The sequence below is a fragment of the Urocampus carinirostris genome, chromosome 5, assembly GCF_059441175.1.
Source record: "Urocampus carinirostris isolate Australia breed hairy pipefish chromosome 5, RoL_Ucar_1.0, whole genome shotgun sequence".
NCBI classification, from domain to species: Eukaryota; Metazoa; Chordata; class Actinopteri; order Syngnathiformes; family Syngnathidae; genus Urocampus; species Urocampus carinirostris.
The window spans coordinates 13,208,091-13,220,000 of record NC_142353.1 but is presented as its reverse complement, the minus strand read 5'-3'; the positions used below and the strand labels follow the sequence as shown (position 1 = coordinate 13,220,000).

The 11,910-nt window shown below is 38.8% G+C and overlaps 1 protein-coding gene across 1 annotated transcript in view; it reads right to left on the bottom strand.

Moving 5' to 3' along the window:
- Positions 1-1,308: 1,308 nt before the first annotated feature.
- Positions 1,309-11,910, bottom strand: part of smtnb (smoothelin b) — a 55,228-nt gene continuing 44,626 nt past the window's right edge. The window contains 12 exon segments of the mRNA XM_088335805.1: positions 1,309-2,419; positions 3,854-3,897; positions 3,900-4,032; positions 5,627-5,778; positions 5,910-6,036; positions 7,028-7,198; positions 9,768-9,840; positions 9,946-10,008; positions 10,111-10,284; positions 10,744-10,776; positions 10,903-10,978; positions 11,227-11,406. Coding sequence (XP_088191931.1) covers positions 2,266-2,419; positions 3,854-3,897; positions 3,900-4,032; positions 5,627-5,778; positions 5,910-6,036; positions 7,028-7,198; positions 9,768-9,840; positions 9,946-10,008; positions 10,111-10,284; positions 10,744-10,776; positions 10,903-10,978; positions 11,227-11,406 — 1,380 coding nt within the window. The 3' untranslated portion in view covers positions 1,309-2,265.

The following is an 11,910-nucleotide window of genomic DNA, read 5'->3' as shown; positions in this document are numbered from 1 at the left end:
TTTGCAGTATTCCATAGTATTTTAAGTCTTTCAGCAGTACTTGTATTTTGAAAGATTTTTTTTCCCCATTGTATAGTATATTTGTATTAGTTTTTATTATAGTATTTTTGTAGTATTACTGATTTCATTACTATTTTGTACCATCTGTTTTTCCATATAAGAATGTTTGTTGTATATCTGTTGTTTCTGTAATTTTGTAGTAGTGTTAGTGTAGTAGTTTTTTTTTAGTATTTTCATAGCATCTTTGTAGTATCGTAATAAGTGTAATTTGCAGTATTTTTGTTATAAACCTCTTGTATTTTTGTAGTAACATTTCTCCAGAAGTTATATATATATATATATATATATATATGTGTGTGTATTTTAGAAGTATAATTGATGTACTTCAAAAGTAACATTTCAGTAGTATTATTGTAGTTTTTTCATAGTAAATTTTACTATTTTTGTAATTACTGGAGTTGTATTTTTGGAGTAATTCTATGGTATTTAGTAATTCTATACTGTTATTTTCAGAAAGTTAGCAAAATAATATGAGGTCACTGTTTTCAAGCGCTATGTTTGATATTTAGTTTTGTAGTTATTCTGTAGTATTTTTGTTGTATGACTGTAGATATTTGAGTGGACAGTGACAATAGGGACAAAGATGCCACCAAAAAAAGTTAACCACTCTTGGGGGGGCCCCCTAGTGGTTGCGGGGCCCTTATGCTTTGGGCCGGCTCTGAGCAGTAGGGATGGCAAAATTCCCCCAGTCTCAACATAGCGGTATGCACTCGCCACCTAAGATAAAAAGGTCATTTCTAATGAGACCGTTGCGATGGAGTGGCTAATATTTGGTATGCATTTCACGAACTGCGCATCCGCGAAGGTGAAACTCCGTACTTGAAGCCTCACCTCTGGTGGTCTGTAGGGAAGAAATGGAACTGAAGCTGTTCTTGAATCATTTGAAAAAACATCTTTTTGGCCTCTCAAGTTGAACAACACACCACTAAAAGAATATTTTGAAATGATTTTAGCTGGTTTTCAACCAGTAATTTGCAAAAATGGGGATTTTATTCTTAAAGGTTTTCGCAGGTTTTACCATTAAAACCACAAGCAGGAAAACCTGGTTACGCTGTTATAAACCAAATGAGTTAAATTCCTAATGAAGCCCTATTTGCTTAGATTTGGTTTTACTGAATGTTTTAATTGTAACTAAAACCGGTACATTTCTGAAGCTGAGGGATTTTTCAAAAGATGCCAAACATCCGCATCAGAGGAAGAATGCCCCATTTTCACCGCAAAATGCAAAAAAAAAAAAAAAACACAAAAGTTTTTTTCCTGTTTTAATCAATTCACATTGAAGTGCACAGAAAGATGAAATAGTTTGAGCCTCTTTGTACAAACACTTCCTGCTTCGTCAAAAGTGTCTTAGGTTGGGATTTCTCCAATGTTCGTCATTTTACACAAAGTTGAAAATAAAAACATTTGGTTCCCTCAAACTAAAACCCTTAAACTATTTGTAGGAATTGCATTAAAACCCGATTCAGACGTTTTTTTTTTAGCTATAAAATGTACATGTCAGATTTGGTGCGGCGTTTTTTTCCACTGAGAGAATTAAGCTCTTCAGATACCCCCTTCCCTCCCCACCAAAACAAACTTTGACAATACATAATCTTTTTCAAATGTGTGTATAAACACGTCCTTTTCCCCTAAATTCCCTCAATAACGAAGCGAATGTGATGGTGCCAGCAAGATCACATTGGTAATCGCACACGCAGATCCTAACCTGAAAACTGTAAAAACCTGATGCTTACTTTCAGTAGCACTAAAACTTCAGATCAATTTACACTGATGACATTGCATTACAAAAAAATAATCGAAGGAAAACACCCAGTGGCAAAGTATTAAATATAAGTATGCAAAATGGACACTAGAACAATAACTTAAAGTACTTTAAGTGGGTAGGGCTGGGTCCAACATTTCAAAGTACCAATGTTAACTCCATTAATATGATTTGATTTACATTAAAAATGCTTATAAATAAGTTAAATGGTGCCTCTCGCTGTGTCAAGAGCACAGAAATGACTTTAGCAGAATCTCGGTTGTGGATATAGTATAAAAAGCTCTCTTAACACTGGCTTGCTGGACAATACATCTGGATTTTTCCATCAACAATAGATCAAATAAACACGCAAGCACACGCACACACACAATCTGCCCTGCCTTGTCCGGTAGCAGAGGTACAAACCGCTACACCGAATCTCAACTTTGGTCGGGTTTCGCATGTCAAAGATCCGAGGGTCGACCCATGGTCATCTCGTGTCTGCGCAGGTGGTTCACCAGAGACTGGACGTAAGTGAACACACACTTGGAGTCGGGTTTATTTCCCATGATCATCATGTCCTCTACTTCCAGCAGTGGCATGCAGTTGGCGTACGTCCTTAGAAGAAAAATCACATGCGCAGAATGAGCAGTATAGCGAGCAAAATAAATGAATGGGCCCACCTGTGAGGACAATTGTGACTACAGTAATCCCTCGAAGCATCACGGTTTACTTTTCGCGGGTTCGCCACTTTGCGGATTTTTATCACGCTATGTGTTCTGCAATCTGTTTTGATTAGTAGTCGCCCCGCCCCTTCTCTGCCTGTGTCTGCCAGTGCATCAACATTGTTACGGTTAAGTTGTACACCAACCACTTGACAAACCTACACTGGGTACACACAGATATTTTTCTATTTTGAGTTTCTCAAAAAAAACAATGATGTCAACAAAATGTTCTGGTCTGACAAAAGCACAAAAGGCAGGGGAAGACGCTTTTTCTTGCCGACAAAATTGGATTTCTAGACATGCTAAAGCAGGCGTCGACAAAACTTAACCTTATGGGATAGATAATTCGGCCAAAGGGCCAATCCTGGAGACCTAACCAATATTACTTATTGATGAATAAATATACATGCAAACAATCCTCACATTTAAAGCAATATTATGTATAAGATCCCTGTTTCAAGCACTAAATTTTATATTTAGTTTAGCAATATTTCATTATTTCTGTATTACGTTTTTGTACTACTAAGGTCCACGTGATGGCGACAAAACAATCATCTGACGTAAGGATAGTGGCCTGAATTAATTTTTAAGGCTATGGTGCACTACAGTACAGCAGCAAAGTCATAATTAGACAGCAAATAAGTTATTTGTTTATATAGAACAGTATGTTTATTTGTTAACTATTTGGCCAGCAAATGAGGTTTCTTCTTGGATTTTTATGTTTAATAGAATAATAAATAACTAAATACCTCTAACTCACGGGTTTTGACTATCCCCTTTCTCAAGGTAGTCCACGTGAAAAACGAGGGATCACTGTATTCAAAAGCGCCAAGTGTGAGCACTACACACATTTACCACACGGTGGCAACGTGCGTACATCATGTAGCATTTTCAGCCTTCTCCTTCATGCAGTCACTCAAAAACCAAGTCTGCCTTTGCATGAGAACATAAACATCAACATAGTAAAATGACTCCGTCTATTTTAGGAATCACAGACATAGGCCACTGTTCTCTAAAAGCATTTTAAAAGGCTTTGCGAGCCGAATGCATAAACACGTGTAAACTATCGCTTGATTAAAAGAATTACAACACGAGCTTTCCGATGATTTTTTTTTCTCCCTGTTTTGTCTCCAGAGCTGTCTGTTTGAAACACCGTGATGCATTTATTCCTTTTAGAGTGTTTGAGAGGAGGTCGACCTGCCTCATTCAAAGTTTGGATAATAAGCAAAAAGAGACTTGACCATACCATGTTTGGCTCTTCTCAAAGTTTACCAAAATATCCTATTTTGGGATCTTATGTACATTAAACAACAAGCCCTTCTCTCACCATGGATTCCCTTTTAGGCTCGGGTGCGACCTTAGGACGAGTTTTTGGTTTTAACCAGGCCTTTGGTCACCAGACCCCTGTAGAACTCCTGCAGGTACGTGTACACACACTTCCAATCGGGCTCGCGCATCTTCACCATGTCGTCCACGTCCAGCAGCTGAGGACAGTCCACTAGTTTCCTGTACCCGGCAAAGGACGGGAAGGCAGACAAAGATAGGAACGAGGAAGCGGACAACACAAGGAATAAAGGAGAGGAGATGGAAGGAGACAATAGGACGACAACAGGTGGGGAAGACATGAAGGAGAGAAGACCGATAATGCAGTGAGCAGCCATAGTCAAATTCAGTGGACATAGAGACACAAACATTACATTCTCAGTGTGTTCACACAAGTGTTGACATGCTTTTAACATAATACATGATACTTGTGGCATAGAGTACACAAACAGAGATACGAAAAAAACAAACTGTCAGAGGAGTGTTTTTAGCAACTTATACGACAAATTCTAATAAATGACTTGTGTCGGCCGATAATGTGTGACACTCCAAAATGCATGTGACGAGCACACATCCAAACAAGCACACAAGTGGTGACTGTGGTCAGGTGGCAGTCCAAGAATCAAGGACCTGCGTGGACGTGATGCACAATGGGGACATCACAGGTATGATATGATGACATGAGAAATAAAAATAAGTGTGGGAGGAAGAGGAAAAATGAAGGGAGACACTATGGAAAAGTGGTTGGGCAAGACCTGTAGTTCTTGTAGATATCTGTGACTTGGATAAGCTAGACGACAGTGGAAATCAGACTTATATTGAAATTGAGTTTTTGTGGTTTAAAGGAGCTGTATTGAATTTTGAACTTGTTTTACCCTCTGCCTGCCACCTCTGGCTAGTGTCATGGCTCCATGATGCGTGTGCAAGTACGTGCATTTATTAAACGTGCTCGAATAAAACCTTTACATCATTCTTGGGGTTTGGGTTGGCGTTTGAACTGTACTATAAACATGGCTTTTCTTACTTTCACCATTTTCATGCTAAACTAACAAAAAACAAACAATACCCCGCTGGGATGAGCATGACGTCACTCTTGAGCACTCTTTCTGACCCGCCATTCCTTTTTCCTAATGTGTTCCGCCCCGAACTGCTTTAATTAAAGATAAAAGCAGATGGGCGCTGTGGAGAAAAATAAAGGCCTTTCTACAGAGAAAATATTCCCCTTTTTTTAAGAACACCTCAAATGATGCACCCTACCTTTAAATGAGGATTCAAATTGTTTGTATTTTGTGCTTATTGTCTATTTATACCAATATCCTTTTAACCAGTGTTTCTTTTTTCTGTCTTTATTACGTGGTTATCCTTAGGTGCCAAGTCTTACATTGTTGGGAACAATGTTCACCACTTTGTCATCAATGATAATATAAACTATTCTAATACTGAACAAGATGAAGAATATGGTAATTATCAGTGTAGAAGAAGCAGACTTCCACACTGAAAAAGACAGCGCTAGTTTTCGATGTAGAAACATCGGCAATAAATATTTGTTTGGAATCACTGGGAGCTGTAAAAACAAAAAAGATGGTTGTTAACTGAGGACACTGTGTTTGAAGACAGAATGCTTCTAAGCATGTGAAAAGGAAACGGCACCAGCATTTTCCATTAGATTTGACCCTGGCCCTTTTCTCTAGTGTAGCTAAATAAGGTAAAACAAAATAGTACGAAAGCATCCCTTCACAGTTTGATGCAGCCAACCGGCTTCCCTGTTTGAACTCACTCTGCATTGCTGAAGGCCACCTCAAAGTTTTGCCGGCGGTTGCTGGGACTCAGGGCTTCGTAGTCGAAAGCCTCTGGAAAGAAATTGTGCACCAGTGCACAGAATGCCATCCCGTTGCTCCAGCTGGATGAAAAGTTTTGTATATCCACATGCTGATGGTAGAGAGAAAACAGAGAGTTAAGTGATGGAAACATTCCCGGGTCGTTTGTTATGATACGGCCTAAGGCGCATTAGCGGGTTGAGTTGGACATTTAATGGGTGGCATGAAAGCTTGGAGGCGCACCTCATATGATCGGGTCTTGGCGCGGCACCAGTCCAGCAGCATCTGCTTGATGGTGTTAGCGTTGGGTACACCAAAGCTGGTGGAACGCTGCACCTTGTTGACTTTGGACACTGCCTGATGTGCCGGCCTTAATGAGGAAAGTTGAATTAAAGACGTGGTTCATTTCTTGTTTGGTCTATTTGATAGGGCTGCAATGATTAGTCATTGTTTAAGACAGAAATTGATAGTCTACTACCGTCGCGTGAGGCATTTTACATGATTATAATCTACTGGGGGTTGCTCAAGCGCAACAGTGTCTTTGTCACGAGCGGTAACATACAGAAATGGCGTTAACGTTGAGTACGCGTACCAAAACTTCTAAAGTTTGGGAGCATTTTAGCTTTGATAAAATGCAAATTTTGCCAAGTAGTCTATCCATACAATGGCAGTACCTCAACGATGCACAAACACTTAGAGCACATGTTTTCAACTGGTCTGACTTGAGGACCCACTCTTTCACCCTAATGAAAACATTTCCACTTGTCAAATAAAAGGTTTGTGCAGTTAAAAAGGATGATTCATGTAACATTCAAGACAATACCGCGTTGTAATTTTATCTGCGTTTATTTCGCTATAAAAAAAGAGCTCGAGTGTTATGCCAGACTTAAACTAAATGCATGCAGTCTGAAGAACAAATGTCAGTTCTTTTGTTAGAGACTTATTGACCACTGAATCTAAACACAAACTGTACATATATTTTTATGTACTGTTTTACTGCTGCTAATGAGCATGTTTTTCGTTCACAGGGATACAACTTCCTACTCTATTTTAATGTATTTATTCATTTATTTGCCTGAGACTAAAAAATGGACAGAGGTTTATTTACGGATTTATTTCTGCACTGACTGTTCTTAATTGGTTTTAGGTAAGAATCCGCAGTATTTCTGATAAAAAATAAGTTTTTCAGTGTACCTGTTTTTTAATGTTTTATGATTTTCTACATAAGACAACTTCATGCTTAATTTAAGAAACAAATATTGATGATATGATTATTGGACTCATCGTTTCAACAGTCTGACTCGTCGACTATTAAAATAGTCCTTGGTTGCAGCCCTTATTCTCTTAGTGTTTCTTCTCACCCGCCTCCCTCCTTCTCAAACTTCTCGATCATGGCTTTGCGAGCTTGCATGGCCGACGTTTTGGGCAAAGTCTGCGCCCGCATCAGCTCCTTTCGCCTCTCCGCTTGCCTTCGCTCCAACGCTGCCAAGCCGCCACTGCGAGACGTTGACTCGTCCTCGCGATCAAACACGCTGAAATAGTAGAGAGTGAAACACTTTATTTGGAGAAGAAAGCGGCGAAAACACATTGTATGATAGTGTCGACCCCAAACTGTTTATTTTTCATACTTTAAAATATATTTGAAAATTTCTGTGGGGGGAGGAAGTTTTTGTCTTCTTTAACTACCCTTATTTTTTGTGTGGGTTTAATTCCAAAAAGAATCCGTTATATATAATAGGCAAAATCTGAAGTAGAAACCTTGATTCTTTTACAATTATTATCCATATACCCTATTTTACACTGAAATGAACAAGCCATTTTACAGAACCAAGCATTTTTTCAACAAATAAAAGTAGTTCGGAAAACTTTGACAAATAACACCCGTACCGTCAAAGAATAATTTTGATCATCACTCTGTACTGACGGCTTTGAATTGCTGGGATAAGCAACGCCCACCACGACCAGAGTAATTGAAAGGAAGAAAATAAAAAACGATTGAGAACGCCGCATAGCTTTTGCCTTCCCTTAGTATGTCCAGAAGTTTTCCGCTGCCTTTTGTGCCTGCCATGCAGTTGCATTCGTTGGCCCAGAGCGCTAAATCAACATTATGGGTTTTAGCTAGAGAAACTCAATATTCCAAGAGAATTTGCATGTACTTACAGCAAATTCGGCAAGCTGTTGTCTGTACAGTGTCTTGAATAAGCATTTACCCCCTTCCTGATTTCTGTTTTTTTTTTTTTTTTGCATATCACTCACAAGGGTTTCATATGATCAAACTAATTTTCATATCACACTGAGACAACCCAATGAATTAAAATATGTACTTTTGAAATGTTGATTCAATTTATTAAGGCACACAAAATATAAGCCATTTGGCCCTTTGTGAGTGGAAAAAAGCCCCCTGAACCTCATAGCATCAGGCCACTTTTGGCAGCAATCACAGAAATAAAATTTTTACAACAATTGGTAATGAATCTTTCACAAAGCTGTGGATGATTTTGGCCCACTCTTCTTTGCAAAATTGTTTCTAAATTTGCCATATTTGAGGGGTTTGTGGCATGAACTGTCCCCATTTACTGTCACACCACAGAATCTTAATTGGATTTAAATACGCAATTCTTCCTTTTCTTCTGGAGCTATTCAGAGGTGGTCTTGCTGGTGTGTTTATGCTCGTTGCCCTGCTGCATGATCCAAGAGCGCTCGAGTTTGAGGGCACGGAATGATGGCCGGACGTTCCACAGGATTTTCTGGTGACCACCAGAATTAATTATTCTGTCAACCACAGGAAATTCTGTTCGTGAGGCAGCAAAGCAGCCCCAGACAATTTCTGTTGGTGTTTTTCACCTGCAAACGCTCCCGTATATGCCATTTTTGGTCGGTGTCATTTTTATAATGGAGTCAGGAACACTGAGGCCAGTGAGGACTGCGGATTCTTGGATATTTATCTAAGTTCTTTTGTACCCTTGTGGATAAGCCATTGTCACACTCTCGGAGTAATCTTATTAGGTCGACCACTCCTGGGAATGTTGGCCACTGTTACCAGCATTTTCCTTTTTTGGATAATGGCTCTGACAATAGTCTGCTGGAGCCCTACAACCATAGAAATGGCTTTAAAACCTTTTCCGGACCGATGGATTTCAGGCACTTTTTGTGTAATTTCTTCTAGAATTTCCATTGTGTTCTTGAGATTTTGTAGTCTACTTTCCCTTTGTCTATCAGATTTAATTTAACTGATTCCTTGATTCAACACAGGGGGTTGCAACCAATTTTGGCCTGTGAAATTGAACTCAGCTTTCCCAAAACTGAGGTTAGTCACAGTTACTTTGTTATTTAACAGAGGTGGGCAATTGCTTTTACAAATAGGCAAATATTTTTTTGTTCCTTAATAAATGGAATCAACATTTCCAACTGCATTTTGTATTTCCTTGTGTGTCTTCATATTAAAATTGGTTGGATAATCTGAAACCTTTGTGAGTGATAAATACACAAAAATAACACAGAATTCAGGAAAAGGGCTAATACTATTTCATGGTGCTGGATCAAACCGCAATGTTATTGATAGACAGAGAAGAGGTGGGGCGACTGTTTAGAACATTTTTGAAGTAGTTAAACCTTGAAAAGTAAGCCGCATTATAGCAAAGGGTCACTGTATACATAGTTTTACGTTTTTCACGTGGACTACCTTGAGGAAGGGAATAGTCAAAACCTGTGAGTTAGAGGTATTTAGTTATTTATTATTCTATTAAACATAAAAATCCAAGAAGAAACCTCATTTGCTGGCCAAATAGTTAACAAATAAACATTCCTAAATTGTAAAAAAAAATATTTGTAAAACAAAAGAAAAACATTCCAAAAATGAGGATTATCAAGTACAATTTATTTTCTTAGTACAAAATATATTGTAAAATGGGGTGCGGGTGTAATGTACCATTTGCGATTTTAGAATTTAATTCCAAGAATTTTTATTAATTTTGGATAAATATGTGTATTATATGAAAATGAGAAAATTAGATGGCTTTTCTGCAAATGGAGCTTTTTTTAACAGTGTAATTACACTTGAATACCGATCAATAATATTGGGCAAAAGGCTTTGAAACTCACCTGCCAACTTTTTTGCTTGTGTTAGAGGAGGATGACGATGAGTAGCTGTATGATTTGGACTGAACCGTCCCTCCTAAAATATACAGGTGAATATGTCACTTTCACATTTAAGCAAGTCATCCAGTGTGCAGTTTATGGATGTCATTTATTTAACGGAGTGGAAGAAGGGACGACTCACTGTCTGTTTTCTGCAAATAGCTAGCCTCAACAACAGTGCTGCGAGATGATCTGCTTCCATCGTCTAAGCACACATATAATAGACAATTGCAGTTCTTACCATGTCAACAGTGTCATTAAAATTGTAATTTAAGAAGATGAATAAAAGCAAAATGGCAAAAAGTACCAGATTGGGCAAAGCGGTCTGTCTTGGTGACTTGGCTGAGGGTGGAGCCATCAGCAGACTTCTCCACCTTCCTCGTCACAACTTCTCCAGCTCCGCCACGGTTTTTGTTGGAACGCTCGTCTCTCTGCTGGCGAAGCGCTTGCAGGCGTATCTCGCGTTCTTTTTCTCTCTGGTCTGGAAGGGAGAAAAAAAACGCATGCATCAGAGAGAAGTAATATATGTTGACAAAAAACAGAGGGAGGGTGATATTTTGGAAAATTTGTTGCTTCCACAAATAAGGTCTTACTAGGAAAATATATAAAAGACTTTTCAATGGCAACTTTGGAATGCAATGTGATATGAACAGTAGCAAAAAAATGATGCGAAACAATATGGGTTTACTCAATGAGTTTCATACATCAGTTGACTCATCTCCATGACCCAAACTAATGTGTGAAGTTTCAGAACACCTTTTAAGGTGACTAAGAAACGTCTCTTAAACGGAAATGCAAAACCATGCATCAAACCAGTTTATAATGGCCAACACAGTCGTGTCATTTAATGCATTTAAGTGTTGGGCAATGGTGGAATCACACACACACTATACACACAATTATTAGTTGTTTTAACACGCTGTAAGGCAACCTGCCCTACCTATTTCCTCTTGAGAACACCCCAGCATGGCCTCTAAGAAAAAATATTTGGGAAAAGACCACTATATTTGTAAACACTTGTCTCTATAATTTTTAGAAGGTTGCATCTCAGAGGGATTGTGTCATCCATGACAAAATAGATGAGCCATCCTTCGGTTACCTCGCTTTTTCTTCCGAAGGTCCCTCATGGCTGCGCGGATCATTTTCCGTTCCTCAAAATCTTTGGACTCATCAAGCTGTCGGAAGAGACATGAATATTAACAATGAGAGGTTAGTCAATACATAAAAAAGGTCACAGCTGTTTAAGAATTCTGTTCTGATGATGGTGATGTGCAAACACAAAACAGGCTGTGATTTATCCAAATATAACCCAGTTGACAAGTTTTACTCCACTGACACAAACTGCGTGAATGTCAGGAGTTGTTGCTTTTGTCACTAAGTGGACTTATAAATCATTCAGAATCACAACTTAGGTGTGAAGTACCATTTTGTCAAGAAGCTCTTCATCCTCTATTGCAGCCAACTGATCTGCGGTCAGTTTTCCGGGACACTCCTGAGCATTTGCTTCGATCGCAGAACCATTTGGCATGGTGGGGATGTGCACTTTGACTGATGGGGTGGACGAAAACACTGAATCTGAGGCAGCGACAGGCTCAGTCTCCATCTACAGGAGACAAAACAAAAGATCAAGAACAAAAACATGCAATGCAAGATGTTTAACTATTTAGTGTGCAATAGATAAATTGTGACAATGGTTGGAAACCTCCTGGCCTTGAGTTTTAAAATTATGAAACCTGGGTTATGTTAAGAAAACTGCCAAAGTTGACATTTCAAAAATAATCGTCATGGAGAGATGAAAGTGAGCAACCATAATAGGCCTGAATCAGTGAACATGTTTTCAAAGACCACATCTTCCCGATAATCTGCTTTTCCTGACAAAGACTGCCCACTCCGCATAACTCATTTCTTCTTCCACCCCCACAGCCTCATCCAACCCTGGTAAAAAGCTAGTGTCAATTGTGACCGACAGTTGGCTATGCTTTGAAATTTGACTTAGATAGTGGGAAAGTCATTATTTACAGTATGTAACATCATGTGGCCTACTTGATAAGAGGACATATTGATGTTAGAGCCATTCTGAAACTAAATTGGATAAAGTAAAAGTTTG